The sequence below is a fragment of the Mesitornis unicolor genome, unplaced genomic scaffold (genome assembly GCF_000695765.1).
Source record: "Mesitornis unicolor isolate BGI_N332 unplaced genomic scaffold, ASM69576v1 scaffold22723, whole genome shotgun sequence".
NCBI classification, from domain to species: Eukaryota; Metazoa; Chordata; class Aves; order Mesitornithiformes; family Mesitornithidae; genus Mesitornis; species Mesitornis unicolor.
Genome location: NW_010176970.1, coordinates 1 through 25,658, shown reverse-complemented (window position 1 = coordinate 25,658; position 25,658 = coordinate 1). Strand labels below are relative to the sequence as shown.

At 49.9% G+C, this 25,658-nt stretch overlaps 1 protein-coding gene across 1 annotated transcript; it reads left to right on the top strand.

The window, feature by feature from the left end:
* Positions 1-1,057: 1,057 nt before the first annotated feature.
* PIP5K1C (phosphatidylinositol-4-phosphate 5-kinase, type I, gamma) lies at positions 1,058-22,401 on the top strand (the record flags this gene model as incomplete). The annotated part of the gene is made up of 17 exons (XM_010181914.1): positions 1,058-1,089; positions 3,380-3,466; positions 3,766-3,896; positions 4,489-4,606; positions 6,563-6,715; positions 8,746-9,045; positions 9,569-9,774; positions 10,943-11,026; positions 11,548-11,596; positions 12,589-12,673; positions 13,000-13,161; positions 14,110-14,248; positions 14,543-14,575; positions 16,987-17,091; positions 17,378-17,510; positions 21,495-21,578; positions 21,993-22,401. Coding segments are annotated over 17 exons (1,904 nt in total), but the record flags the coding sequence as incomplete, so codon positions are not given.
* Positions 22,402-25,658: the final 3,257 nt, after the last annotated feature.

Genomic DNA, 25,658 nt, shown 5'->3' with positions numbered 1-25,658 from the left:
AAGCAGGGAAAAGCTGAGGGGTTGGAAGAGCCCTTCACAGCCCAAACTCTCAAGCTCAATGATCTCTTGGAAATAAAGCCCTTTCTAAAGGATTGTGGGTTGCTGAACGATCTGTGCTTGCAGGAACACTTCAGACAGGAGCAGGGAGCGGCAGACTCGTACCTGGGAACAAATGGCCTTAAATCGATTGCTTGGGTTTGTTCTCTGCTCACGGGCTCCTCTCCTAATAACCGGGCTCTGCGTGCAGAGGTGGTTGGGGCAGGCAGGGCACGTTGTGCTGCTGGGATGGGATGGGACAGGGAGCTCTTCATAAGCAGCTCCTGATGCTTGTTCGTGGTGGCTCTCTGGAGTCAGCTGGGCTGGAGCTCAGGCTCTCAGCAGGTCAGTGGAGGAGCCTGTTCTCACCATTGCCTAAAAATAAGGAACTCCTTGCAGACTTGGGCTAATTCTAGGAAACAGAAAGATGTCCTCATGTTAGAGGAGGGTTTGGGCCCATGTTTGCAGCTCTGATTATGTATGTAAAAGCTTTAGGCAAAATCCTAATCTCTCACTGCTCGCTGTAATGGAGTAATGGTAGCTTCTCCCAAAGGCAGTGGTAGAGATAAATGATGCATTCATTTTTGCGATAGATTTGGACACTGGGCTCTATAAATAGATTCAATTATCAATATAGTTTGTCAAGTGCCTTCTGAGTGGTTGGAAAGCAGCTTCCTAAGTGTCTCTCTGGGCTTCTGTGTCTCACCAACTCTTCAGTGTAGTGTGGACCTATTACTTACGGTGCAGCAAGGATTTACAAGAACTCTGTCTACCGAAGCCTCTAGGAAACATTAGTGCTAGGAAAAATGATGCATCTTTGTGCTTCTGAATATTAAATTGTTTGGGTGACCCCTCTAACTTCGGACCCCTGCGCTAGTGAAACTGAAAACAGAGCAAAACCAGCTGCTTTAAAGACTTTCCAGCTTGCTTGAAAGAGCAACACATTAAGCTATTTTCACAGTATTTGGGGTTTTTTTCTGATGTCCCTACTTTTACTGATATTCTTCCCTTCTCTCCTCAGGTCTGGCACCAAAGAAGACAGCCATCACCGAGGTGAGATGTGTAAAACTGGCCTTGGAAATCCCATCTTGAGAAATGAGAACACAGAGCTCTAGAAAACACCTCTGCCTGAGTTTTTTGAGCAAAACTGGATATCAAAATACATTTAAGATTACTGAAAATTTGATATCTGTTATTTGGGAGAAAGACGTTATTAGAAGGTCTCTGGAGTCCCTGTGTTGGCGTCACCACAGCCACAGAAGGGATGTGATGGGGTTGTGCCCACCACGTGGCCAGTTTTAGCTGCATGTTCCATAGTGTCTGTGAGTAAACAGCTGAGGGCACCTCTTCTGCACCAGAACTTAGGTGATAAACGGAGAATCTGTGTATTGGGCATCTCCAGGGTCTGTGTTGAGTCTCACAGGCTCCTGGGAGTGAGTCAAGGAGGCTGTGGTTTGTGAAGCCATGAAGCAGGAGGATCTCGAGGGACTGCTCTTCCCTCACGCTCAATCCAGGTCGCAGGTTGCTGAATCCCTGTTACCTTCTGCAGCAAAACTACTCGCAGTTGGCAGCAGGGGATCTGGTAGGAGGATCTGTGCCTCAGAGCTGTTCCCCGAAGCCCACACTCGGTTTAGGGCGCCGTGTTCAACTGATTTTTGTTTGATCTGGTTTTCTGACACATCCCTTTACATTACTCACCTGGGATGATGAGCATTTGCATACACGAATAGCAAAATCTTCCCATAAAACTGCCAGGAACGTGACACTTGGTTCTTTTGGCCTCCCCAGAAATACCCATAGTAGGAAGCTCAACTTCTGTGCAAGTTGGTTGCTTTGAGTGCACAAATAGCCCCGCTTTTTCTTGCCCTGGGTACAGTCACAGACAGAGCAAGGGGCTGTGGAGGAGGCTTTTGTTACTGCATTTCATTTGATGGCAATCTCCTAACCAGTACCTGTGCCAGTTAATTGCTTTGAGGGGATGATGGTGGTGATGAGCCACGTGGTGAGGCAGGACAATACAGCTTGAGCTTGCGTGTAATAGGATCCAGCTTGTTGGTTGGAAGCTGCAAGGCAAGGATAAGCCTTGCTGCTAACGGTGACTGCGTGGAGAGGGAGCACTCAGAAGGAAGCCTGGCTGTGCTAAGTGCTTAGAACTGAGTAGGAAATAAGGTTTTTTTGAAGGAGAAATGAGACTGCCCCTCGGTACCAGAAGTACAAGCAGTTTGACCAGAAATAGCTGCAAGCTCTTGATGAAAAGCTAAAACACAAAGAACTTCTGTAGTCTGAACAAAATTATACGTTGTCTGCTGTAGACATCAGCTCTGAGAGATGGCTCTGTGCCGCTCTTGAGAGACACTGATATAATATTGTCATTTGGGAAACGACCTTGGGTCTCTGTGCACGCTGCTTAAGGGGACATCCAAAGCCTGGCTGTTCTTTAACGTTCCAAACCCCTGAATGTCGCTGGTGGTGGTTTTGGCCATCTGTGGGGTGGTGGGAGAGCTGGGAGTGGGCAGTGCTTTCCTTGTGGCAGAGTACAGAGGCCCTACATTTGGGCTTGCAAAGGGAGCTGCATTGAACATGGTTATGCTGGTTTGTTAAAGGGTGCAACCATGACCTGCTCTCTCCTGGACTGGCCAAAAAAAAAAGGCCCAGGCAGACTCTGAGGTAGAAGAGGAGGAAAATGGGATAGGAGTGAGTTTCTTCTCCCTCTGCAGTGCTGACAGGCCTCTAATGCTTCTGTAAGCCCTTTGCAAAACTTCAGGAAGAGCTGTTATTGCATTTTGCCCTGTGTGGGCTTTGAATTGTAAACCAATGAGGTCTTGCTTAAATGAATTATCTCCATGTGAACAAAGGAGCGGGGTTGTGTTGTCTCTGTTCTGTCTCTTGTTTCTCCAGTGAAGCGCAAGGTATTGCTCTGACACCTGAGGGCATGGGATTCTTAAGAATAAACTTCTCTCGCTGTTTGATTTAGTACATCGCTGTTTTAACTCAGTGAGAAACTGCAGTCAAGCAGTAGGGGAAGCAGGCAGCTGGGAAGCAAGTGGATCTTTCCTGAGCTCAGCATCTCTGCTGAGGGCTCTGCCCAGTTAATACTGAGGGTGTCAGATGGAGTGGTTGAGTACTCTGACTCTTCCTGTCTTGAGGGATGAATGCATAATTCAAACAGCCTTGTTTGAAGCTTGCTGGTGCCAATTACACCTGTTTGCAGTTTGTTCTCCAGTGGCAGAAAGTGATCCCTCTGTCCTTTACAGCCGTGATTGTGTGGCTGTGCCTGTGCTGCTCTGCTGGCTCTTGTCGGCCAGGTCAGCTTCTGGGCTTCAGCTGAGCTCTTTTCTTGCAGGGACCGTCACTACCAGGACAGCCTGGCCAAGGAAAGAAGATAGGTCATCGGAGCGTTGATGCTTCTGGTGAAACCACCTACAAAAAGGTCTGGTTCTGTGGAGTGGGGACTGACAGCTATGTGAGGGTGGCAGCCTGAGATGTTGGGGTCCAACAGCTACCAATCTGATCTAGATTTTATGCAGCACCCTTGTACTGCATAATCTTGCGAACGACAAACCTGGGAGCCTTAATCCATCTCTTCAGCAGCTGGTAGAACTTCTTTAGCGGTGTGTAGTGCCCGAGATGACCCCACAGAAGTCACAGACATGACTATTGTAATTTAGGGGATGTTACTGCAATTATCTGCTATGAGATGCTCACTGACTGCTCTTTTCTTTCTGCCAGACCACCTCATCCACACTGAAGGGGGCCATCCAGCTCGGGATTGGATATACTGTTGGCAATCTGAGCTCCAAGCCAGAGAGAGATGTCCTGATGCAGGACTTCTATGTGGTGGAGAGCATTTTTTTCCCAAGGTAAAGGAGACAGGGAAAACAAAATGAACGGATGAGTTATTTCTTTTCCTCTCACTGATTTTTCAGGAGAGCTTCTATCTGTCTTTAAACTGGAATTGGATGCTCTGAATGTTTTAAATACGCATCCATTACATACAAACATGACAGTGGGAAGTGTTAGATTCTGCAGTATCAAGGAGGTACGATGTGAGATGCAGTACTTGAGTTTGTTAGCCTTCCTACATGCTTTACTTTCTACCTGACCATCTAGAATCTTTTCCTCAAAATTATACCATGTTTGAGATGGAAGAAACTAATTCTGGGAGCTCTGTAACTCTGTGAAGAAACAAAGCTCATAAAAGCTATGTTCTTTGTGTAAATATATTCTGCTTGGCAAGTGATTGTTCCTTGCACTCTGGAAATAGATTTTGGCAGCTAATTTAAAGCCTATTTTCCTGTTGTCCTGCCACAGAAGAAAGATTGTTGTTGTTGTTCCTAAGATGTCTTTTTGCAAGGCTCAATTCATCTTAAATACGCAGTCGCCTTGATGTGCCTGTACGTATCTGGTGAATGGAAATAGAGGCCCTGCTCACGTAATGTCTGTTCTGTGCAGCGAAGGCAGTAACCTCACCCCGGCTCACCATTATGCTGACTTCAGGTTCAAGACCTATGCACCAGTGGCTTTTCGGTACTTTCGAGAGCTCTTTGGGATTCGTCCAGATGATTATTTGGTATGGATATACTTTTTGGATTTCTCTGTCTTTCCTCCTTTATTTGAAATGGTCTAGAGTAACACAAGAAATTTGCCCGTAAATCAAGGCTGTTGGCATTTCTTGCCTAAAAGGGACAGAAAAGAGTTGAGGAATTGTTCTGATCCTAGCAAGGTGAGGGAACAGGCTGTGGATTGAGGGACTCTGTTCAGTTTTGGAGCAGCCCCAGTGATGGTCCCAGCAAGACCAGCACCACTCAGCCCAGGCCTTTATTTGCAAAGAGCTGCTGCCTTACACTGGAGGGAAAGGAAATGGTTGCACACAGTGTGTGCTGTGAGAGCTGTGCAGTGGGGTTCCCCCACTTGCTTGTGGTGACAATAACTTACTGTGTTTACAAGCCAAAGGAGTTGTGTTCTGCTGGGTGCAACCCTGTAATGTCCCCTGGGGCTCTGAGAACAAAGATGGGAATTTTTCCTTGTGTACTCACTCGAGAGCTATGTGAGTGTAGTTATTTTAATCATCTTACAAAGACAGAATAAAATACAGCTTGTTCTTGTGCTCAGAAAGCTCCTCAGAGCTGGAAAGACTATTTAAGATACCTAGTAGTACAGGCTGTTGGGGCTCTAAGTGCGCTGGGGTTGAATTTGGTCCCTTGCATTTGTGTGACGTCCTTTTCCTAAAGAGCAGAACATTTGTTGAACTGGGGAAGGAAGGGAACGCATCCAAATAAGTGCATGCCCTCCCCCTTTTTTAATAGCCCTTTTTTTCTGACTTCAGCTGTAGATGGGGGTAATCATAGCTGAACACATGCAAGTAGAAACAAATCTGTGCCATTGCACGGTTTGACAGTAACAGTGGTCCCCATCTGTGCCATCAAGATAAGGCTGGCTGATTTGATGAGTGGCTCAAAATTTGGGTGAGGCAAAGAGCCTGCCTCAACTGCAAAGGTCACAGCTCTGATTTCTTGCCTCTGCTTCCCCTGATTCTCTCTTGCCTGCCACAGCAGCAAATGCCTTTAATTATGCATGAGATAATTAACTTGATAAAGTCTTGGATCATTAATCTGTGCAGTGCTGAAAGCTGTTTTCAGTACGTAATGATGAGCATTTAATTTATTGCTCTGATCGTGTCCCTTGCATCCCTTATCTCCCTCTCCCCACCTTCCCTCTTGCTGTGGCAGCTCTGGGGTGATGCTGTCCTGAGCCCACTCGTCCCACGCAGTTACCTTGGGCTTGGTACCCTGCTGCAAAGTGCATGTGCATGCTTGTGCTTTCTTATTTTATTCCCCCCTCCCTGCTGCTAGGCATGTCCTCATTTGAGGACCTGCTGTTTGCATACTGATGTCTAGAAATGCCCTCCCAATGCAGTTCCCAATGCAGCACCCCTTGCTGTGCTTACACAGTGCCGATTCCTCTCGTCTTGTTTGGACACCTGGTCTAATACTTTTCATGTGTTTCCAGCAGGATTGAGTGAGGGTGAGATGTGGCTGTAAAAAAACCTCTGTAACGGGGGAGCACAAGGCCAAAGGAGGCTGCTGAAAACAGCCAGTGCATTGTGTTCCCTCCAGCACAGTGATATGTGGTACCCTGAGCAGACTGTCATGTCTCTGAAAATCCTATCTTTCCGTCTGCGCTTGCGGTAATGTGCTGAAAGTAGCCTAAATGTGATACACGCATACACGCACAACGGGAAAAGATAAGATGTCGTTACAAAGGCTGGATGTTACTGAAAGCAGATGATTAGCTTGACTCTGGGCAGTTGGGATGCTCTGAACTGTCATCTTGGTCTCTAATTGTAAATTGTCCGTCAGCTTTGCTGCTTAGACCTAACCTATAATGAAAATAGTTCTCACTTGAGCTTTGCTACCCCTTAATCTCGCAGGGAGACAGCATGCTGGGGAAAGCCCTCATGGGCATAGGGCTCAATGTGCTGTGAGTGGGGGCTAAAAACATCATCTTCTTTTCTTTTCCTCTCTAGTATTCATTATGTAACGAGCCTCTGATAGAGCTGTCAAACCCTGGTGCCAGTGGCTCCCTCTTCTACGTCACCAGCGACGATGAATTCATCATAAAAACTGTGATGCACAAGGAAGCTGAATTCCTACAGAAGCTCCTTCCCGGCTACTACATGGTGTGTATCACCCAGCACCTCAGACCAGACTTGGGTTTGTTGTGGCAGCTCTCCTGTCCAAAGCATCGCACAAAGCGTGTCCCCTGCCTGGGTTCCTTGTGGCCTGCCCGCCCTGTGCCAGGGACAGCCTTAACAGTGTGTCACGAAGCCAGGCCCAGGAGCACAAATCCTGCCAATTATTTGCAGGCTTTGTGGGTAAACTTGTGACAGAAAACTGTGCCATAGCTGGCAGGCACATTCGGGCCCAAAAATGGCTTTCCAGATGTGTGGTTTGGGATGTCCTTTTCCCAGCACTACTTCACTCTTCTTCACTTGGCACAGTGCGTCTGCCTCAGCCTGGCTCTGAGGATGGCTGTTCATTGCAGCAATGCGCCCTCTTTTGGGAAACCGCTGCTGTCCCTGGGTATCTCCCATTTCTGCTGTTTACCAGAGTTACTCTGACAGCAGCTGCTGGTTTTCCTGGCTTCCACTGGCTGCAGTACCAAGCGAAAGGCTCCTGCTGTACCAGCCAGCTTTGCACACCCAGTCTGCTGCAGATCGTTGTTGCCTAAATCTCAGGGCTGGTGAGGCAGTGTATTGAGACCCAGAGGGCCTACATGTGGTGACAGGTAGTAAATCAGAACCAAACCTAACACTTTGCAGCATTTACCAGGAGCTGTCTCCCTGAATAACTGTAGTAAGGGTACAGCTCTATAAATGAGGGCACTGAAATGCAGTTAGAACCATCCAGAGATTTTATTGCCGGGGAGATGCCGAGGACAAGGTGATGGCAAGCCATGTTAATGCTGCCCCATCCGTGTCCACGTTGCAGTGGATTTGGGTTATGTGATCGTACACTTTTTTATGAAAATACTTGCCTTGTTCAGTATTTACTGGGGAAAATTTGCCAAAGTGAGACAGAGTCTCAGGTGTCTGTGCATAACTGACACCCAGTCACTGGCTTTTGCAAGCAGCAGCCAAGTTCCCGACAGGATGAGATTTCTTGGAAAGCATTGCCTAATGTATGTAATGTATCAGGGGGAGGGCTTTGGAGTTGCACGGTCATCCTGAATTCTGCAGTTGTCCTGATCAGTTGTAACAAATAAACTGAGCTTACCTGTCCGCTGCAGAGTTATGTGCTGCTTGTTGTAACATTCCAATATTTGTGGGTAAAAGGAGCCAGTGAAGGGAAGCAGAGTGGTTTCATCCTGAGATACTTTAAAGCTGGGCAAGTGCTGTTTGTGTTCGGTGTTGCCTGACTCTCCGTTTGTCTTGCACCGTGTTGAAGAGTGCACTTACAATGAGGGCTCACTCGTGTGCCCAGTTAGGTGAGATGAGGAGGGGCGTGAAATTTTAATACAGTCGTGCTTCTGCCGTCTGTCAGAGAAGCTGTCAGGTCTGTCCGTCCTTGCGTAGCGTGCAGAGATGTTCTGTTTCCTTCCCAAATTTTCCCAAAGCTGAACAAGCAAATCATGCTTGTCATGTCAATCCTAATAATACCACTGCCTAAAAAAGGACATGATAGCAGAGCAGGATATCCGCACTCCCTGGCCAACGGTGTTTTATAAAGCAACTCTGCAAAAGGAGGAGAAAATGGATATTGTCTTGTTTAAAAAAAATACTGTGTCCCTGGTTTATTCTGGGCCAGAGAACGGCTCTTGATTTCTGACACTTCTGAAGAAATTAAGATAGCTGTTATTTTTAAACTTGAAGTTCCCACTTATTGTGTTTATTTCTCTTCCAGTTTGGTTTCCCTTTTTTAGCTGCTGTTGATGGGGAAAGCAGGGAATTTCCGGACTTGGTTGGTTGCCCAGAGAGTGCTGAACATCTCATTCCCTGTATTCAAGGCATAGTGGTATTTTCAGGTCCTAAAGCCACTGAAATGCAAGAGTTTGTGTACAGTAAGCTCTCATGTGAAGGTCAGAAAATCTCTAGGTGAAGAGTCCCTAGTCTGACTGCTCCAAGATCGGTTAAAGTGCTTTGTGTTGAACACAGCAGGAGTCTTCTGCCAAAATGACCTTTCCCCATGCTCTTTTCCAACCCTGCTGTAGAATCTGAACCAGAACCCACGGACGCTGCTGCCGAAGTTTTATGGACTGTACTGTGTGCAATCGGGGGGCAAAAACATCCGCGTGGTCGTGATGAACAACATTCTGCCTCGCGTGGTGAAAATGCACCTGAAATTTGACCTGAAAGGCTCGACCTACAAACGTCGGGCATCCAAGAAGGAGAAAGAGAAGTCCAGCCCTACGTACAAGGACCTAGACTTCATCCAAGACATGCCCGAGGGCCTGATGTTGGATGCAGACACCTTCAGTGCATTGGTGAAAACGTTGCAGCGAGACTGTCTGGTAAGGAAGGAGGGAGCATGGGGAGCAGGTTAAGGGAGTTCTGTAGCTCTCGAGCATGAGGAGGAGCAAACGGTTGAGAACCTTGCTAACCTGCTAACCCTGGCACAGGATAAATCCCTTCTTACGGCCCTTTTTCCTGAGAGCAAAGCAGCAGAGTTGGATCTTGTGGCAGCCTTTGAGAACTAAGGCTGCATTCCTTTGCCTGCTGCACCAAATTATGGCAGCCTGCTCCACTTGTAGCCACGTTGCTGGGACTAAATACACTTTTCCTACACTGTGTGCAGCAGATGCGTGGTACAACAATGTTACTTGCAAGCCTTCAGCCGTTTGGGTTGATTGTGGGATGGCTAAACTCTATGCGATTGGGTCCAGAGATGTCTGTTGGTTCAGAAATGTTCAAGCTCTGGCAAAGGAGGTGTTAGCGAGACGTGGACGGGCTGTTCCATGCTGTGGGATCTGTGCTGTGTTTGAGCTGCTGGCCTGATATTTTGTCTTTGTTCTTAAACTCAATACTAACCTGTAGGTTTTGGAGAGTTTTAAAATCATGGACTACAGCCTCCTGCTTGGGGTTCATAACATAGACCAGCAAGAGCGGGAGCGGCAGTCTGAGGGAGCCCACAGCACGTCGGATGAGAAGCGTCCTGTGGGGCAGAAGGCACTTTACTCCACGGCCATGGAGTCCATCCAGGGTGGGGCTACCCGGGGAGAGTCCATAGACACAGACGACACGTAGGTGAAAACCTGGTTCTCTTGCACTGCTGGGAGGGGCGGAGGTGGAGGCTGGAGTGGGAAATCCCTCACTGAGGCCCATGCATTAAAGCGAGCGTCTCTGCTGGGGGTACTGCTGCCAGTAAAGCAGCGTGGTGGGAAAGGGGGAAGCTGGGGTGGGAAATATTTCTGTAGGACTCCAGAATCAACACGCTCCTCACAGTGATCTCTCTTCTTAAGCCAGTCTGTAGGTTGTCGACTCCAGTAACAGCCTCTAAACATCCACTCATGCTCTGGGGAGAAAAACTAGGTCAGCTCTAGCTCAGCATCCAAATACTGGGGTGGAAGTAGGGGTCAGTCTGTCCCTAGAAGCTTGGAGTTTGTTCTCCATCACTGCATTTTGGGAATCTCTGACATCCTTGAGGCCATCCCAGAGCAGGTAGCAAACAGCAATGTAGCCAGGTGCTGGAGTGACTGATGGAGCTGTGGTTTTGGTTTTGGGGGGTTTGCCCAAAACCTGTGCTGTGCCCACTCTGTGGCTCTTGGGCTGCAGGTGGCTCTTGTGACTCTCCTTCTGGCTCTGTGAACCAAGGTTGCTAACAAATGGTGAAGTTTGCTGTTCAGTGCTGTCTGAAACCAGCTGCTTTTGATGAATAGTCAAGATGGAGCCAGGATAATGCTTTGGTGTTTCCATGCTTTCAAGTGGCATCATTAATCACAGTGGCCTGCTTGATACCTGCATGCTTTTGTTGTGCACTGGTGCTAGTGGTGGCTGCACCTTTGGCAGGACTGATACCAGTGTGGATGGGACTGGGAATACCCTCATCCTCAAAGGTTTGCTGCCCTAACTGGCAGGCAGCTCACACTGACCTGATAAATCTGATCTCCAGAACAAGATGTCCTGTAGCTAAGAAAAAATGATGTGGTGCTTTCTGGCCCAGGCAGAGCGGTTGCCATGCGACACAGGGCCTGTCCTGATAGTTGCTGTTTGGCGATCCAGGCAGGCAGTAACCCCAGGGACACCTTGTATGAGATGGCCTGGGTCAGTAGTGATTTCCCGTGGTGGTGCACGAGGTTTTGCATTGTCTGATCACCACATCAGAGCCCTCTTCTCAGTGCTGACGGTAGCAGAGGCATTACAGCCTCTCTTTTTGAGGCTGCTCTTGCTGAGGTTTTGTTTTACCTGCAGGATGGGAGGAATCCCAGCAGTGAATGGCAAAGGAGAGCGTCTCCTGCTCCATGTAGGAATAATAGATATCCTTCAATCATACAGGTAGGTAACTTTGCCGTCGTCTGTCCTTTAAGAGTGTTAACATCTATTTTAATACTGAATGAAAGCAGGAAGATTTCCCCTCCTGAAGAGTCTGATAATGAGTAGGCTGCCTAAAGCCATCTGTCGATGCATGTCAGGGGCTGTGGATTTTTATCCTGTCTTTAGAACAGCTGGTGACACAGAGCCATTTTTCTAAGATATAATGAGTTGCTCATAAAGAAGTTTCCCGTCTCTGTGCCTAGGATGGGAGCATATCTCCAGGGATGGAAGGTGATTTTCTGCCCCTCTTCCAGCACAGCTCCTCCTTCCCTGTAGGGTTCCCAGGCAGTCCTGACCTGACTGCAGAGATAAGGTGTGCTCAGATGACCTCTCTTGGCTGGAGGAAAGCCATACTCCAGATGAAGGAGGAGTCATTAGCAGCTCAGTGATCTTTCCCTTGTGGGGTATGAGAGGTGGCTTAGATACAGAGTACGTGCCTGAATCTGTTTTTCTTTTTCTTTCTACTTTTTCCCTGGCATTAGGTTCATCAAGAAGCTAGAACATACCTGGAAGGCCCTTGTCCACGATGGGGTGAGTGCCTGTACAGAGACAGGAATTGTCCAGGCCTCGGCAGGATTGCCTGCCTTTGTTTCAGCTGGTTGGTGCCGATTACCTTGCTATTTTTAGTGCCTGAACTGGCACAGTTGAAGCTGATGAGAGGAATAGTTCTTGCCTCTTATGCCTCCACAGCAGTGTGGTGTTGCTTATTCCCAATCAGGTCTCCTTGCTCACTCCACCTCCTCACATGTTTAGCTGTCGTGCTACCAGCTTTCCTTCTCTGCTCCCATCTGTCATTTTCTTCCTCCCCGTGGTACCAGGAGCTGTACACACAACACACATTCATTTGTGTGTGTGTTGAGGAGCCCTGCATTTGCTCTCTTTGGTGATTGACTGTATTTCCACTTCAGTAAGCTGTCTGCTAATAAATCCCTTTGAGTGTTTCCCTGCTGTCTTGTCTCCCGCAGCAGCCAGGTCCATGTTTACGAAAGAGCAACCTTGGATGTGCAACTGTTTTTCAGTGTTGCGTATCCTAGCTTCCCTTAAACAATAAGGCAAAGGAAATATGTAGATGCCAGGTCACAGTCAAACACCAGAAGCTTCAGAGGCAGCTTCGGTTTCATTATTTTAAATGAAGTGTAAAACATTTGAAATGTATGGAGACCCTTGGCTGAATCCGTGTCGTATGTACAAGTATCCTGGTGCGCTTTGAATGTCAGACAGCAAAGCCAGAAGAAATTTCATGTATGTAATCGGGCCATTTGAAAAATCCAGGAAGTCTGCAAAGGGGTAAAATCACCGAAATCCATTATAACATTACAGCAAGAATATAATTGAATGCAATCAAATCAAAGGCAATGCTTCAGGCTTATTTATAGCATTAATCAGATCATTTCAGTTAAGCCTTTCCACTTAAGGCTCTATCAGTGTTAAATGTTAGAATAAAAAAGACTGCATTGGTTGTTATAGAAAATCTGCCTTGAGGGATCACTTTAAAATTAAACAATTGCTTCTTGCCTTTGTAGGACACGGTGTCAGTACACAGACCCAGCTTTTACGCAGAGAGATTCTTCAAATTCATGACCAACACGGTGTTTCGAAAGAATTCCTGTAAGTACCTAGTCCAGGAGCCACTGCCCTTGTGGTGTGGGAGAGGCAGAGCTTGGAGTCTGAGCAGGCTTTTCCACTGTAATATAGAGCAAAGCTGGGGAAATGCAGAGTCCTGGGGCTCACGGCCTGCTTTGGTCTGCTCAGGCTCCTACCCAGGAGCTCCCCCTGCAGCCTGACTTGTGCTCAGCCCTTTGGAGATGGCACTTGCAGAGCACATGTGTGTGTGTGACAGGGGAGAGGCCTCTCCCTGTGAAGGGAGGAGTGCCTTTGGTGTGACAGCAGTTGGTGGTGGTAATTGCATCTTGTCTTTCGCTCTTCTCATCCAGCTCTGAAGTCATCTCCCTCAAAGAAAGGGCGCAGTGCCTTGCTAGCTGTCAAGACGGCTGGGCCAACAGCTGCATTTTCAGCTAGCCAGCTTCCTTCTGAAAAGGATGAAACACAGTATGATCTCCGTGCGGCCAGGAGTTACCCCACACTTGACGATGAAGGTAATGGTCTCGTTTGGTGGCTGATGGCTCTGTGATTACCCTCTCTTTCCTAGCACTTCCTTAGGATCCTCCCCTGTTCTCATCGAGTTCCCCACTGTGCACCAACCACATGTCTTCCCTGATGGATAGCTCTTCATTGCATGTCTTGCTGTGCTTTGCAGGTGCTAAACTTAACCAGGACAGGGGAGAAGGTAAGAGTATATTGTTTTGTCACAGCACTAGCAGTTAGCGAGGAAGATTGAAGCCCTTCTTTGCAGCACAGTATGCCTCTGCAGTAAAAATGGTTGCTTGCGTCATTGCTGCAAGGCAGCCATTGCCAACTGGCACCAGCAGCCATAGTCCAAAAGCAACCAGAAAGTTAAGTCTTCTACCCTTTAAAAAGAAAAAAAAGTGAGGGGGTCAGACTGGGAACTGCAGGACTCTGATGACAGTGTTTGAACAGTTAAAGGGCAAGATACTGCCACTGAGAAAAAGGCGAATGGCCTGGTTCTGTGCTGCCTCTTCATCGCTTCTGTCTGGGCTGGATTTACAGATAAGTGGTGAAGGACAGGCTCCTGGAGTGCATAGGTGTTAGATTTCTACCCGTGCAAAGCAGTGAGCACTCAGTTCATCTCTTAATTCACTTGGATATTTATCTCTGACGATCCAAGCCTTTAATCCAGATTTGGTTACCAGTGAGATGTCTTCATTGGCATTATGTTTCCTGTAGCGTTTGTCTGTCATGCTGGAAATGGTGCTTGCTGGCTCTCTCTAGAGGATGCTTTGGGAGAAGCTGTTGTGTTCATGAATCCAGCTAAACTTCTTGCCTGTTTGTGGTTTTAAGTGACTGGTCCCAGCAAGAGTGTGCAGGTTGATGGTGGAACAGCCTCACACAGGGCTGGTGTTGGTGTTTGACCTACTCATCATTTTCTTCCTGTATCTCTCCTGCCCTCTACTGCGGGCCAGCAGGCAGGCCAGACCTGCTACCCTGCACACCTCCTTCCTTTGAAGAAGCTACCACGGCCTCCATAGCCACGACACTATCTTCAACATCTCTCTCTGTTCCTGAGCGATCCCCTTCAGAGACCTCTGAGCAGCCCAGGTACAGGTAAGGACAGCACTTTTCCCCTGCTCCCGCTGGAGTCAAGCGGCTGCTGTTCCTCTTCGTGCCGCAGATCTCGGCAGGTTGCCCTCTGCTCTGGAATGCTAATGACCGATTTTAATTAAATCTCTCCTGGGAGCAAGCAGACACAGCTTTGATGGGATTAATTATTGCTGGGAGAAGTGTCAGCTGTTAAGTAGAACATCTCCCTCATGGGGTGGGGAGGTAGATTTGGGGGCAGTCTAGGATTTCTGTCTTAAATCCCTCCTCAAACTCTACTATTCTGGTTTCTTTCTCCAGGAGGCGCACACACTCCTCGGGGCAGGACGGCAGGTGAGAAAAGTGACTCATCTCTTCTTGCGCTGCTGTGCAGAGACCTCACGTTTGTCCTTGTGCAAAGGTCTCTTGGGGGAGCTGAATGTGAATCTTGGCAGCCTCCAGATTTTGGTGTGGTCTTCTGCAGGATGATGAGCTTGTTCCTGCAATCAAATGGTCCCCATTTCTTACGCAGGATTTTCCTTACAAGCAGATCTCTGTGCTTTGCAGGAAATCTTAAATGCTACCCCAGTTATTTGATGGGAAAGGGGATAACAGAGTAGTCCAAATTTACCCACGCAACCAGCACCAGAACCAAGGAAGGTTTTTTATGTCCCCCTCTGCAGGGGGGAACAAGCCTTAACAGCAGGAACATTCCTCCCCTGTGCATCTGCCCACCGCCCAGGTGCAGTGGGTGTGAATAAGGGAAAGGGCTTTGACTTTGAGGTGTCCTGAGCCCCCCTAGTCCCCAGAGAAGGAGCTTCGAGTGTTTTCAGAAACTCAAGTACTTTTGAGGGTTTCTTTTACCCTCCTGGGGTGATAGGTGGCTCAGAGCTAAGGGCAAGGTAGGACAAAAATCCCCTACTGCATAGGGATGTCTGGATTTAGAGGCTCATATCAAATAATTACCTTGCATATTTTTGCACCAGTAAAAATGACCCCGTTGCCTGTGTCAGCAGGATCTGCATGAGGCCCCTGTGCGTGCTGCTGACTCTGCCCTAGCTTTCCAGGACATCTTGTAAGTGTTGTAGGCACAGACTTTGAAATGCAAATCAGGGACTCAGCTTCTGCTGTAGCCAGTGGAGCTGCTGGACAGGCTGGCGTCCTCTCTCCCTGCAGTGTGTGGTGCTTCAGAGGAAGGCAAGGACTTTGAAACATGAGGGTTTGCACCATCTTACAGACATTTCCCCTTGATCCTGCCTTTTAGTGATATGCTGAGCTTCAGACCACATACACTATGAAAAAATCCCTTTCTGTGGTATTTCGTAATGAAAATACCTCTGGATGTTGTGTGCCACTGAATCTTGGTAAATTCCTGTCACTGGAGGGTGACAGCCTCATGGAGGTAGATTTGCAGCACCTGTTGAAGCATGGGGGACCTGTGAAGGACCTCACCTCCTACAGAATCCGTTGTATGAAATGGCTGAAAATTGGAGACTTGAACTGGTGGGACTCATTTGGCAACACACAGTGACTTCACTGGAGTTACTCAGGACCACCTTGGTACCTGATGGACGGAGCTGCTGTAGGGTGCAACTGCTTACCCAGAAATCGGTTGGGTGGATCGTGTCCTAGAAGCAGGGGTGCCCGGACCATACAAGGAGCTTAGCGACTTGGTCAGGAGTAGATCTGCCTGTCACAGATCTGCCACAGCTACAGCCACCCCACACAAGCACAGCCTTCTTTGCTGTTTTTTGCCTAGTTTCTCCGTTTCTGGTGCTGGTGTCTCAGCACATGCTTTCCAGGGGAGCAGGGCCCTGTGTATTTGTAGAGCACTCTGTGATCCCCTGGTGCAAGAGCAAAGTTATTAAAGCATGAATTTACATTCCTGAGATGAAATGAAAAAGACCTTATCCAATTTGCTCAAGAACGTGTCACACCTCTGATTATTCTGATCTGCTGGGAAATTCCCTCTGGGTTGCTGAGATCCACCCCTTCAAGGAGGAGAGGAGCAAGGTCCCTGGCACTGAGCGGGACAGGGGTGCTGCCTGCAGAGCAGGACGGTACTGCTGATGAACCCGGAGCTTGTCCCTACTCCAAAACCATGGCTTCGGCTTGGCAAGCACCTGCTCCTCCTTCCCATGAGGACTGTGGAGCCAGCCCCACTAGCACAAGCAATTTAATAGCACAAGATATTAAATTGAAGACTCTCACAGGCAGCTCCTGAGCATGCAGATAAATCTGATGATAACCCTGGAGGATGCTAGAGCAGCTCTGGTGCGCTGGGAGTCTTGGAAGAGATTGCAGGCTTTGACCCTTGTGCAGTTGATAGATAGTGCCGGGCTAAGGCTGGACACAGGTTTTCCTCAGAGGCCAATTCTCCTCTTTCCTCCTATACTCCATTTGACACCCCCTGTCTTTTCTGCAGCACTGGCTAATTAATCCCTTTCCTCTTGTCCTCTTTTCCCACCTCGTTAGTCTTGAGCACTGCAGTCTGACAGGACTGACTCTTTAGCCTGGGAGTTTTGTTTATCCAAATCCTTCAATCCTCAAGGATCTTTCTGAGCCGAAATCAACAGCTCGATGCCGGGAGCGGCTGGCAGTAGGCAGCCGTGTGCTGGGACAGACCAGCACAGCTCGCTCCTGTGGGAGGTTGGGGTGCGAGAGGCTGGGCTGACTCAGGACTGGTTCAGGCTGACCTAAAATTGAGGACTGTGCATAATTAGTGCCCAACTGAGCCTTTGGGCCTGTCTTTCTTTGGTTTCCAGGTCACACGAGGAGGTGCGGATTGAGGAGGAGCTTCAGCAGCTCAGTGTTGAGCTGGAGCCCAAGTGCGATGTTGAGATCGTAGCTCCTGAAGAAGATGACAAAGAGTAAGTGTTTCAGAGCATTGGGCAGCTCTGCTACCCAGTACCCCCCACCTGGTGTCATTTAGTCTGTGGCAACTTGTGCTGGAGGCTGAGTTTGTAGGGCACCAGCTTTCCTGGAGAGAGAGGTGCTCCCCCAGACAGGTCAGTGAAGCTGAGTGCTGTTACTTCTGACCTGATCTTTCTGGATGTGACAGCAGAGCATCTTCAGCTCCTCTGTAATAAACCATACAGTCTTGCTTGCTCCTTTTCTCCTCACAGTGACTAGAGTCTCATTTCTTCCCCTTTCCAGAGAGGCAGCTTCTTCAGCCTGTGCCATTGTAACGTCCACAGCTACAATAGAGGTGGAGACAGCCAGCCAGGCCTCCGAACCAGCCAGCCAGGCCTCGGATGAAGATGATGTGCCAGTCACAGACATATACTTTGTAAGATACCTTCCTCACCTGGCCCATTAGGGATGCGAGGGGAAAGGCTGGACGAGGCTATCACAGTCTCAATTTTAGGCAGTCGAGTGCAGGGCAGTGTCTGCCCCGTGCCATCTTTGTGTTGAGCACCTTGAGATCTTAACAGTGGATGGGTTTTTGAATGCAGGGAACTGGATTAGCTCTTGAAGAACTCAGAACAGCGTCTAGTGGGGCTTAAATGGGTGGTGCTGCTGCTGTGGATGTAGCTGTAGGTGTGCTGCTCCTCTTCCCAGCACAAGCGCTGAAGGGCTTATCTAGACCAGCATGTTCGCTCTTGGGACAAGCCAAGGTGAACGCAGGTGCAACTGAGAGGTTCTTCCTTCCTCAGCCAGAGAGCCCAGCTGCTTTCCTAAACACAAATGTACAGCAGTAGCCTAGAGCCAGAAGGGAGGTGGTTGCAATGGGGCTGACCTCGGGATCTGGTGAACTCTGGCTTTTCCTTTCCCTGCAGGCAGATGCGTTAGGTGATGCAGTGGAAATCTAGAGCTGAGACAGGGAGTAAGTGAGGTGGTTGCTGGTTGACAGCAGAGTGCAGTGGAGCCTGGCGCCGTGTTCCTCAGTCAGCTCTCGAAATGTCTGAGCAGCTTCTGCAGAGCATTTAGGAACAGACACCTGCCCCGTGGATTCCCAGAGCAGAGCTGAGGGTCTGACCCATGACAGCTCTCCCTCATGCCTGGGCACTGAAACCCTCTCACTAAAAGAGGTGCTCAGCTCCTCCCTGCTCCTATGGTGATGGAGATGAGATGAGCCAACCCCTTGTGATGAGCTCCTTCAGGCTAACCTAAAAATGGCAACGTTTGCCTTTCCCTGTGCTTGCGTGACTGTTGCAGAGCTGTTCGCTCATTGCCGAGTCATTCCGAGGCTCGTAGGAGCTGTGGCAGGAATGGGCTCCATTTTAAAAGCTTGTCTGTTTGGGGTTTTATGCATGCTGTTCAAAGTGCAAACAGCTCCCTCTAACACTGGCTGCTTTCCCTTTGCCTGTGGATGGCAGCTGCGTGCAAGCTGCCTGCAGATACTGCCTGCTCCACTGGCAAATGTCTTCCAGCAAGGGGTCAGCTCCTCTTCCTCCCTGTCCCTGGGCATATGGACTCCCCCCAACTTGAGGGGCACCTATCTGGAGGAAGCCATCTGTGTGCAGTGTGTGCTCTCAGAGAGCGTGATTGACTGCTCATCAGCATTTCATACTTCATCTGAGTCCTTGAGTTTTGCATTAAATGTGTGTCGTGTGCCGTGGAGTGTTTGTCACTGCTGAGATGAAGGGAAAAGCTGATTTGGGTTCCCACGGGCGCTCTCCTTGGAAAACCACTTGAGCTGGAGCACCAGAGGGGCTTGGACCACAGCTGCTCTCTTGCAGGAGTGCTCGGGGGCCATGGTTGGTGAAGGGATGCTGTGTGCAGAGTATGACTTGACAAGTCCCAGGGGACTGTGGTCTAATCTTTGGAAGTCTGCTTCTGAAAGGAGAGCGCTTTATTCTCCTGTTCACCCCCAGGGGAATAAAAGTGCAGAGACTGTGGCAGGGCATGGGCGCTGCTCTTCCCACGCACGGCTTTCCTGCCTGCTGATCTCTTCAGGCTTGGAGTTGCCCAACCCCTTGTTTTTTGCTTTCTCTTTCATCCTCTCTTTCACATCATCCTTTTTTCCTCTGTTTCCTTCCTCACTTCACCTGCCCTGGGGCCATCCAGTTCACAGATGGGAGGTACTGGATTTACTCTCCCCGCCAGCGCAGACTCCGAACCACCTCGCTTTCCTCTGGGATTGTAAGTGAACATGCTAGCACGTAGGGGAGCAGAGCCGCAGCTTTGAAACACTGGGGCCAGCATTCCGTTACCTTTGGATGCCGTGGCTCTGTATTGGGCAGCCATTAGGAACCAGCCCAGCAGAAGCCAGGGAAGCCTGTTGAAATCACACAGATAGATCTCCCTGTAGGATCTTGCAGAAACACATGCTCTGCCCTGCTTTTCTTCAGGCTGGTGACAGTTCCTGCCATGGGATAGGCTGCAGTACCACCCAGCCCTTCAACAAACTTGCAAGCACCAGACCTGGCCAGAGAGGCACCTGAGCCTTTGTAGGTGATGTTGGGCTCGGCTCCCTTGGCCCAGGAAGCCAGAGAGGGTTCCAAAGAGACATTTAAGATGTTTTGAGGCTGATAAAAGTCCAGTTACAAATATAACCTATTAGGCTTGTGGCTGGGATGGTGAGGAGCTCATGAAGCCAAAGGACTTAGAAGTTGCTACTAGATTAGGGATGGTTTCTGCTCTCCAGCCTTCTCAACTTCACCAGTGTGCTCCCTTCTCACTGCAGGTTTTCTGTGAGCAGTGAGAGTTTTCCTTTCCTTTCTGAAAGATGCAGAGAGGTACTTGAGTATTTTGGGGCTGAATCCAAAGCTTGGACTGCTCTGGGTTTTAGTATTTTCCCTTCTTGGGCTCTGGGAGAGACAATGTCCTCAGAGGGTAATGGCAGTGCTGTCAGAGCCTCGGCACAAGCATCTGTGTAGCGTGGCCCTCCCTGCGCCTGCCTGTCTGGTACCTGCATGGGGAAACCAGGGGCAGTAATGCGCTCCTGGCCTTGGCTGGCGTGAGGAAAGGGCGGCACCTATGTGGGCAAATGGGTAACCCCTCCTGGCAGCTCCTCCTGCCCCCTTTGGCTGGGTTTGGCTGCCCCAGCACCGGGAGGGTTAATACCAAGCACCGGATCCTTTATCTGCCCGCTGGGTTTGCAGCTCCCTCTGTGCATCTGAGCTCCTGAAGGGCTCTGAAAGAGGCTGGCTGGAGCATGTGGTTCAGTCAGGATGGATGGAAAAACAGGATGTGGGTCAGGCTTGATGCAGCATTGAGCTTTCCTGTACCTCTAGCAGAGCCCTGTAAGAAGCTCCAGGCAAGGGTTTCTCTTCCTTCCTTCCACTGGTCTCTGCTAATGTAGCTGCAATTATTGATGGGGTTCAGCATGTGGAGCCCAGTGCTTCAAAGCTCCTCTGGCTTCTGTAGTTTCTCTTACATCGTAGACAGTTATGCTTTGTTCCCAGGCTGGGAACCCCTTTCTTCCAGGTTCCATTGCTCTTCCTTTGCAAACCCCAGGCTGAGTCAGAGGGAGCAGTTTCCTCTCTCTGGGAGCTCGTCTGGAGCCGAAAGAGCTGGTTTGCAGTGGAAGTGGGTCCCCCTGGGAACACTGGAAGCAGACACCAGCCTTTGAATTTGCCTGGGCTCCTCTGTGCTGTGCCAGCAGCAGAAGCCTGTTTTGTCACACCGATGCCCAGCTCCCTCAACGCACATCCCCTTCCCCCTCATTCTTTCTGAGATCCAGTTGTGTTTTGCCTCCTTTGTCTTACTTGTTCCCATCACCCCACTGTCTCCAAGACACTCAGCGATAACAGTTTCCTTTCTGTGGCCACCATCCACCATGGTCTAACCCACCGCCCAATGCCTTGCTAGGCCTGCAGGGAAGGGGGAAGGCACAGCAGACCAGGCCAGGTTGCACCATAAAAGCCCTCCTGGACAGCAGAGCTGCCAGCCTGGAGCACACACAGGGCTCAGGGGAGGTTGAGGGCTGGGAGTGGGTAGCAGGAACCGAGAGCTCCGTCACTGCCCTTGGGTAAGTCATTTCCTATGTCTCTCAGTTTCTCTGGAGCCAAGGCAGGGAGCTGAGGTTTCCCTGGCATCTCAAAAGCTCTCAAAACCTGTCCCTCCAAGAGGGGCAGTGTCAGCTGCTGGCGTGCTGTCCTGTGTCCCAGCTGGTAGGGAGCAGGTATGTGCTGAGGATGAGGAAGGCTCCTCTGCTGAGAGCTGGCACTGAGCTCAGTTCTCTCCCTCCAGGTGGACAGCTGTTCTTACTGTATTGTTTCCTGCTCTTTTTATTTTCTCCTTTTATTTTTTCCTCTTCTCTCCTTTGCTCCCTGCTCTGCTGCTGCTCTCCTTGCATTCTCCCCGCCGTCTCTGGCCACTCTGGCAGCCGACAGACGAGAGGAGTTGGGTTTACTCCCCGCTCCACTATAGCGCTCAACTCCACTCTGTCTCCGATGAGGAGAGCGATACAGTAAGTGTACAAGAAACGTGTGCCGGGTGCCCAGTGGGTCGAGGTCGGAGCTTGCGCTCCCTGTGCAAGGTCAGCTTGCAGAGGGAGCCGCTGTGGCCTCTGTGCAGCATGGGGCTCTTGCATGGCTGCGGCAGAGCCCTGCTGCGTCTTGGATCAGCTCTGTGGCGGCAGAGATCTGCACTGGCAGAGACCTGCTCTGCTCAGCAAGGGCTGTGGCTTGTTCTGGATCGTTTGGTGCAGCAAAAGCTTTGGGGAGCTGAAGTTCTCCAGTCGTGGTGGTGTTACTGGAGGACGTGAGACGAACAGCCTGCTCTCTTCACGCTCCTGTCGATCTGGGGAGTTGGCTGGGCTCAGGCCTGACGGGGCAGGGTGGGCACTTGGGTTTTGACTCTTTTTTTTCTCTGCCTCTTGCAGTAATCTCTATGCAGACACAGAAGCCCCAGAGAGCAGCGATTCCCTCTGCAGGTCGATGTGTTCCCTTTTCATTGATGCAGCCGTTCCAGTGGGATGGGGAAGAGCTTGCTGACACCAGTATTGCTGCACTGCAGGATCCCGGGCACTGCATTTCAGAACGGAGCAAAACTATAACCGTGTATTTCTACTTATCCCAGATATGGGCAGCAAAGAAACCACCCGTTCACCCGCAGCTCCCAACGGAGACATCCAGCTGGGTGTAGAGAATCCTGGGTAGTAACACAGTGTTTTCCAGACGTGCACTACCGTAGCTACCTATCCATGTGTGATACTGTGAACCTTTTTAATTTTTTAATCATGTATTTATTTCTTTTATCTTTGCACAGAGACAGCACAAATGTGCTTTTTTTTAAACATTTAGTTTACTGCACTTTTTTTTTTTTGTCATATATTTCTGCATCAGTAGGGAGTGTGAGACCTCACTGGAGAATTGGTAGGAGCACGTTGCTGGGGAGGGCAGGGACCGGAGTGGCTTCATTTGAGGCAGCAGCGTGGTCTAACCAACTGGTGGAGTCAGGAGCTTTAAGGCTGTCCAGACTCTGCCACGGTTTTGTCGAGTGACCTAAGGCAAGTCACTAAACCACTCTGTGCCTCGGTTTCCCCTGTGCTAATGGGTGTACAGTACCCACTTCCGTTAAAGCACTTAAACCCTGGGATGAAAGGTGCTATGTAAATGCAATGTATTAAAGGCCATTGAATAGAATTGCTCCCATGTTACAGTAGTCCGAAGTAGCCATGCCAATTTACTTGGATTCAAAAATCGCTAGTGACTTTTGTCGATCTGTAACACTGTGCGGGGGAAGCAAACGATTCCTGGCGACAGTGGCGTGGTCACCTCGGCTCTCCTCTGGACGTCGCGATGGGTTCTGCCTTCACCGTGTGCTGCGCTGCTGCGTCACCGCGTCCCTCCGTGCTTGGAGTCCACGCTTTGTCTTACCAGCTGCCGCACCACCGCCTGCTCCAGACTCACAGGCACAGAGAGATGAGGACTGTGCACCCCCAGGGACCAGCCGCGCCTGGCCCCGTGCGGACACTGCATCTTCCTGGAGCCGCTTAGCACCTCGCATGCTCATGGGGGTCTGACCGCCCAGCACTCGGGGGTCATGACCATGGGTTCACACGTATCCCCTGTACCTCAGGGCAGGCAGGCAGGCGTGTGCATGTCTGCACACACTGGAGACAGAAGCCTGACTGTGGCACCTAATTGCATCAGATGGTGGTGTGTTCACGGACTCTGTTGGACAAAAAGCTGGGTGACTGGGATGTTGGCTGTGGTAACATCTGCTCTTGGAAATCGCTGCTTTGGCTGTCTGAGATAGTTTGCTTTTTGAAGGCTGCAGGCTCTAGGCAAGAGGATTTGATGTTGCTGGGTAGTGTTCAGGCTAGGCTCATCCACACACGATAGCATTGTCTTGAACTTGCAATCCCATCCTCATCTCCTAGAGAGAAGAAAGGAAATCCTTTAGACCAGAAGGAGCAGGTCTTATTCATCTGAACCTCACTTGAGAAAGAGGGTCAGAATCACTTTATTCTCTTTAAAATCTTCAGCCTGTCCTTGGGATTCCTTGTGGAGGAACGGGGCAGTGGGACCCTTCTCTTGGGGCTCAGTCCCCCCAATCTGTCTTCACAGTAGCACTGTGAAGGAATTCAGGTCCTAGAAGGTGACTGGGCTGGTGAAAAGCTCTTCCCCTCTGCAGTGTGCTGCACTTGGTGAGGATCTTCATGAGCTGATGTTTTCTTGCCTACAAGTACATGACCCAGACTTCCCCCTTGCCTGCAGATGCTGAAGGCTGTATGCTGTGCTGCTCATGAGAGCATAGGCTGGGGATCTTGAAAGCTGCTGCCATCGATTTGTTCCCGTATTTGCAAATAATCTAGCAAAGGTTTTTCAAGAACCTCTCCCCTTTTAGTTGCTACTTGACAGCTTGTTTGCCTATTGAGTAGCGTCGCTCCGTGACAGCCCCTGCAGAGGCTGGGAAACAGCTCCTGGCGCATCCCATCGGCTTGTGCCAGTCCTGCCAGGGCTGTGTGGGCAGAGCTAGGGGGCTCAGTTGGGCGGAGGGGAGACTGGAGGAGTGCAGTACCTACAGCCCTGCCTCTGGGCTAAGAGTGAGAGGCTTCAAAGTGCTAAAAGTTCACAGCCTTTGAGGTCTCTTTTCCTCTAGAAGCGTGATACCACGCGTAGGGAGGCCAGAGGGGGCCACATCCCTTCTGCATCTTCTGATGTTGCTCTTGGGTGCTGCACTGAAGGAGCATGGTTCTAGGGAGGAACCTGAGAGGCCCAGGTACCACCTTGCTCGTGGGCTGGTAAGTCCCTCATTGGAACTTCCAGCCAGCTGAAATCAAGCATCTTGTTAAAGATGGTTTAAGCATCATCAATGGAGACTTTATTCCTTACCCTCGTTTCGGGGGTCTCTAAAGCTGCTTAGCATCTGCATGGGGAGTATCTGAGCCCCACCTTCATAGAATATCTCAGTGAATGAGCTTTGCAAGCTGGAGCGGTGCTTGGTCCCAAGAGATGTGGGGAAATCCAGATCTGTGGCAGCATGTTCATTCCAAGCATCACTTCTTCAGGCATTCGGGCTTTTTCAGACAATCCTTGTGCAGTTCTGTAATGCTGAACCCTTTGGAGCAAGCGGGTCAGGACATGGAGGGTTGGTTGTGTGAGAGGACATGTGAAGGGCTTAGAGCAATTTTTGTCAACGTGAGGGGACAGGAGAGATCTTCCTTTGGGGAAATGCTGATCTGAAATGGAAACGGCCCCTGTCCAGGCTTGCACGTGCTCCCTGCTCAGCAGGGACAGCTGGTTCCCACAGAGCTCTGCTTGCTACCGCTTTTCTTTGTCCCCATCGTCCCAGATGGGACCCTCTGCTCAGCAGGACGTGCCCTGAGCACCTCCTGGTGCTGAGGTTGCTGAGGAGCTTTTGGCTCAGGCTCTTGACAAACTGCAGGCAGCTGCTGCCTGCCAGGTACGGAGCTGGCAGGAAGACTGGCATCTCTCTGTTCTTGCTGTCAAGCTCCTGTAAAGGCTCTGCCCTTTGCAGGCAGGTGTAGAGCAGAGGCCTGGTGTGGAGAGCTCTGGATGCTCACGGAAGGGTTCCAGCTCCTGGCTGCATGTGCCGAAATCGCACTTTGGGAAGGTTTTTAGTTAAGCCAGACTACTCGTAGGTCTCTGCACAGGGCTGGGATGGGCATAGCGACATTTGTGTGGGCTCCATCACCCTGGGCCCTCGCCGGGCACCCAAAGTACGTGACAGCCCGGCATCCCCCTTCTCGTTCCCAGCCACCGTCGTACTCCGGCTCTTTCCAAAAAGGACAAGGTGAAAGCCATGGCTCAGGTGTACTGGATCATGTCTGATTTTCCTTTCTGTTGATGTCTACATTAGACCCAAGTATGTTCTATTGGATGTTCATATTCCTGCTCATTTTCTGTGTCCGCTCTGTGCGTGCACCATGTACCGAATGTATGTAAGTAGGGGGTGCGGGGGCTGGCGGCCGAAATGTGATGCCAACTTGTTGTCATGTTTCTCTTATTCCTGGGGGGGGGAAGATTAAGTCATGAGCGCTTTTTCTTTTTTTCTTGGTTGTTTTGATTATTTCCCCCCC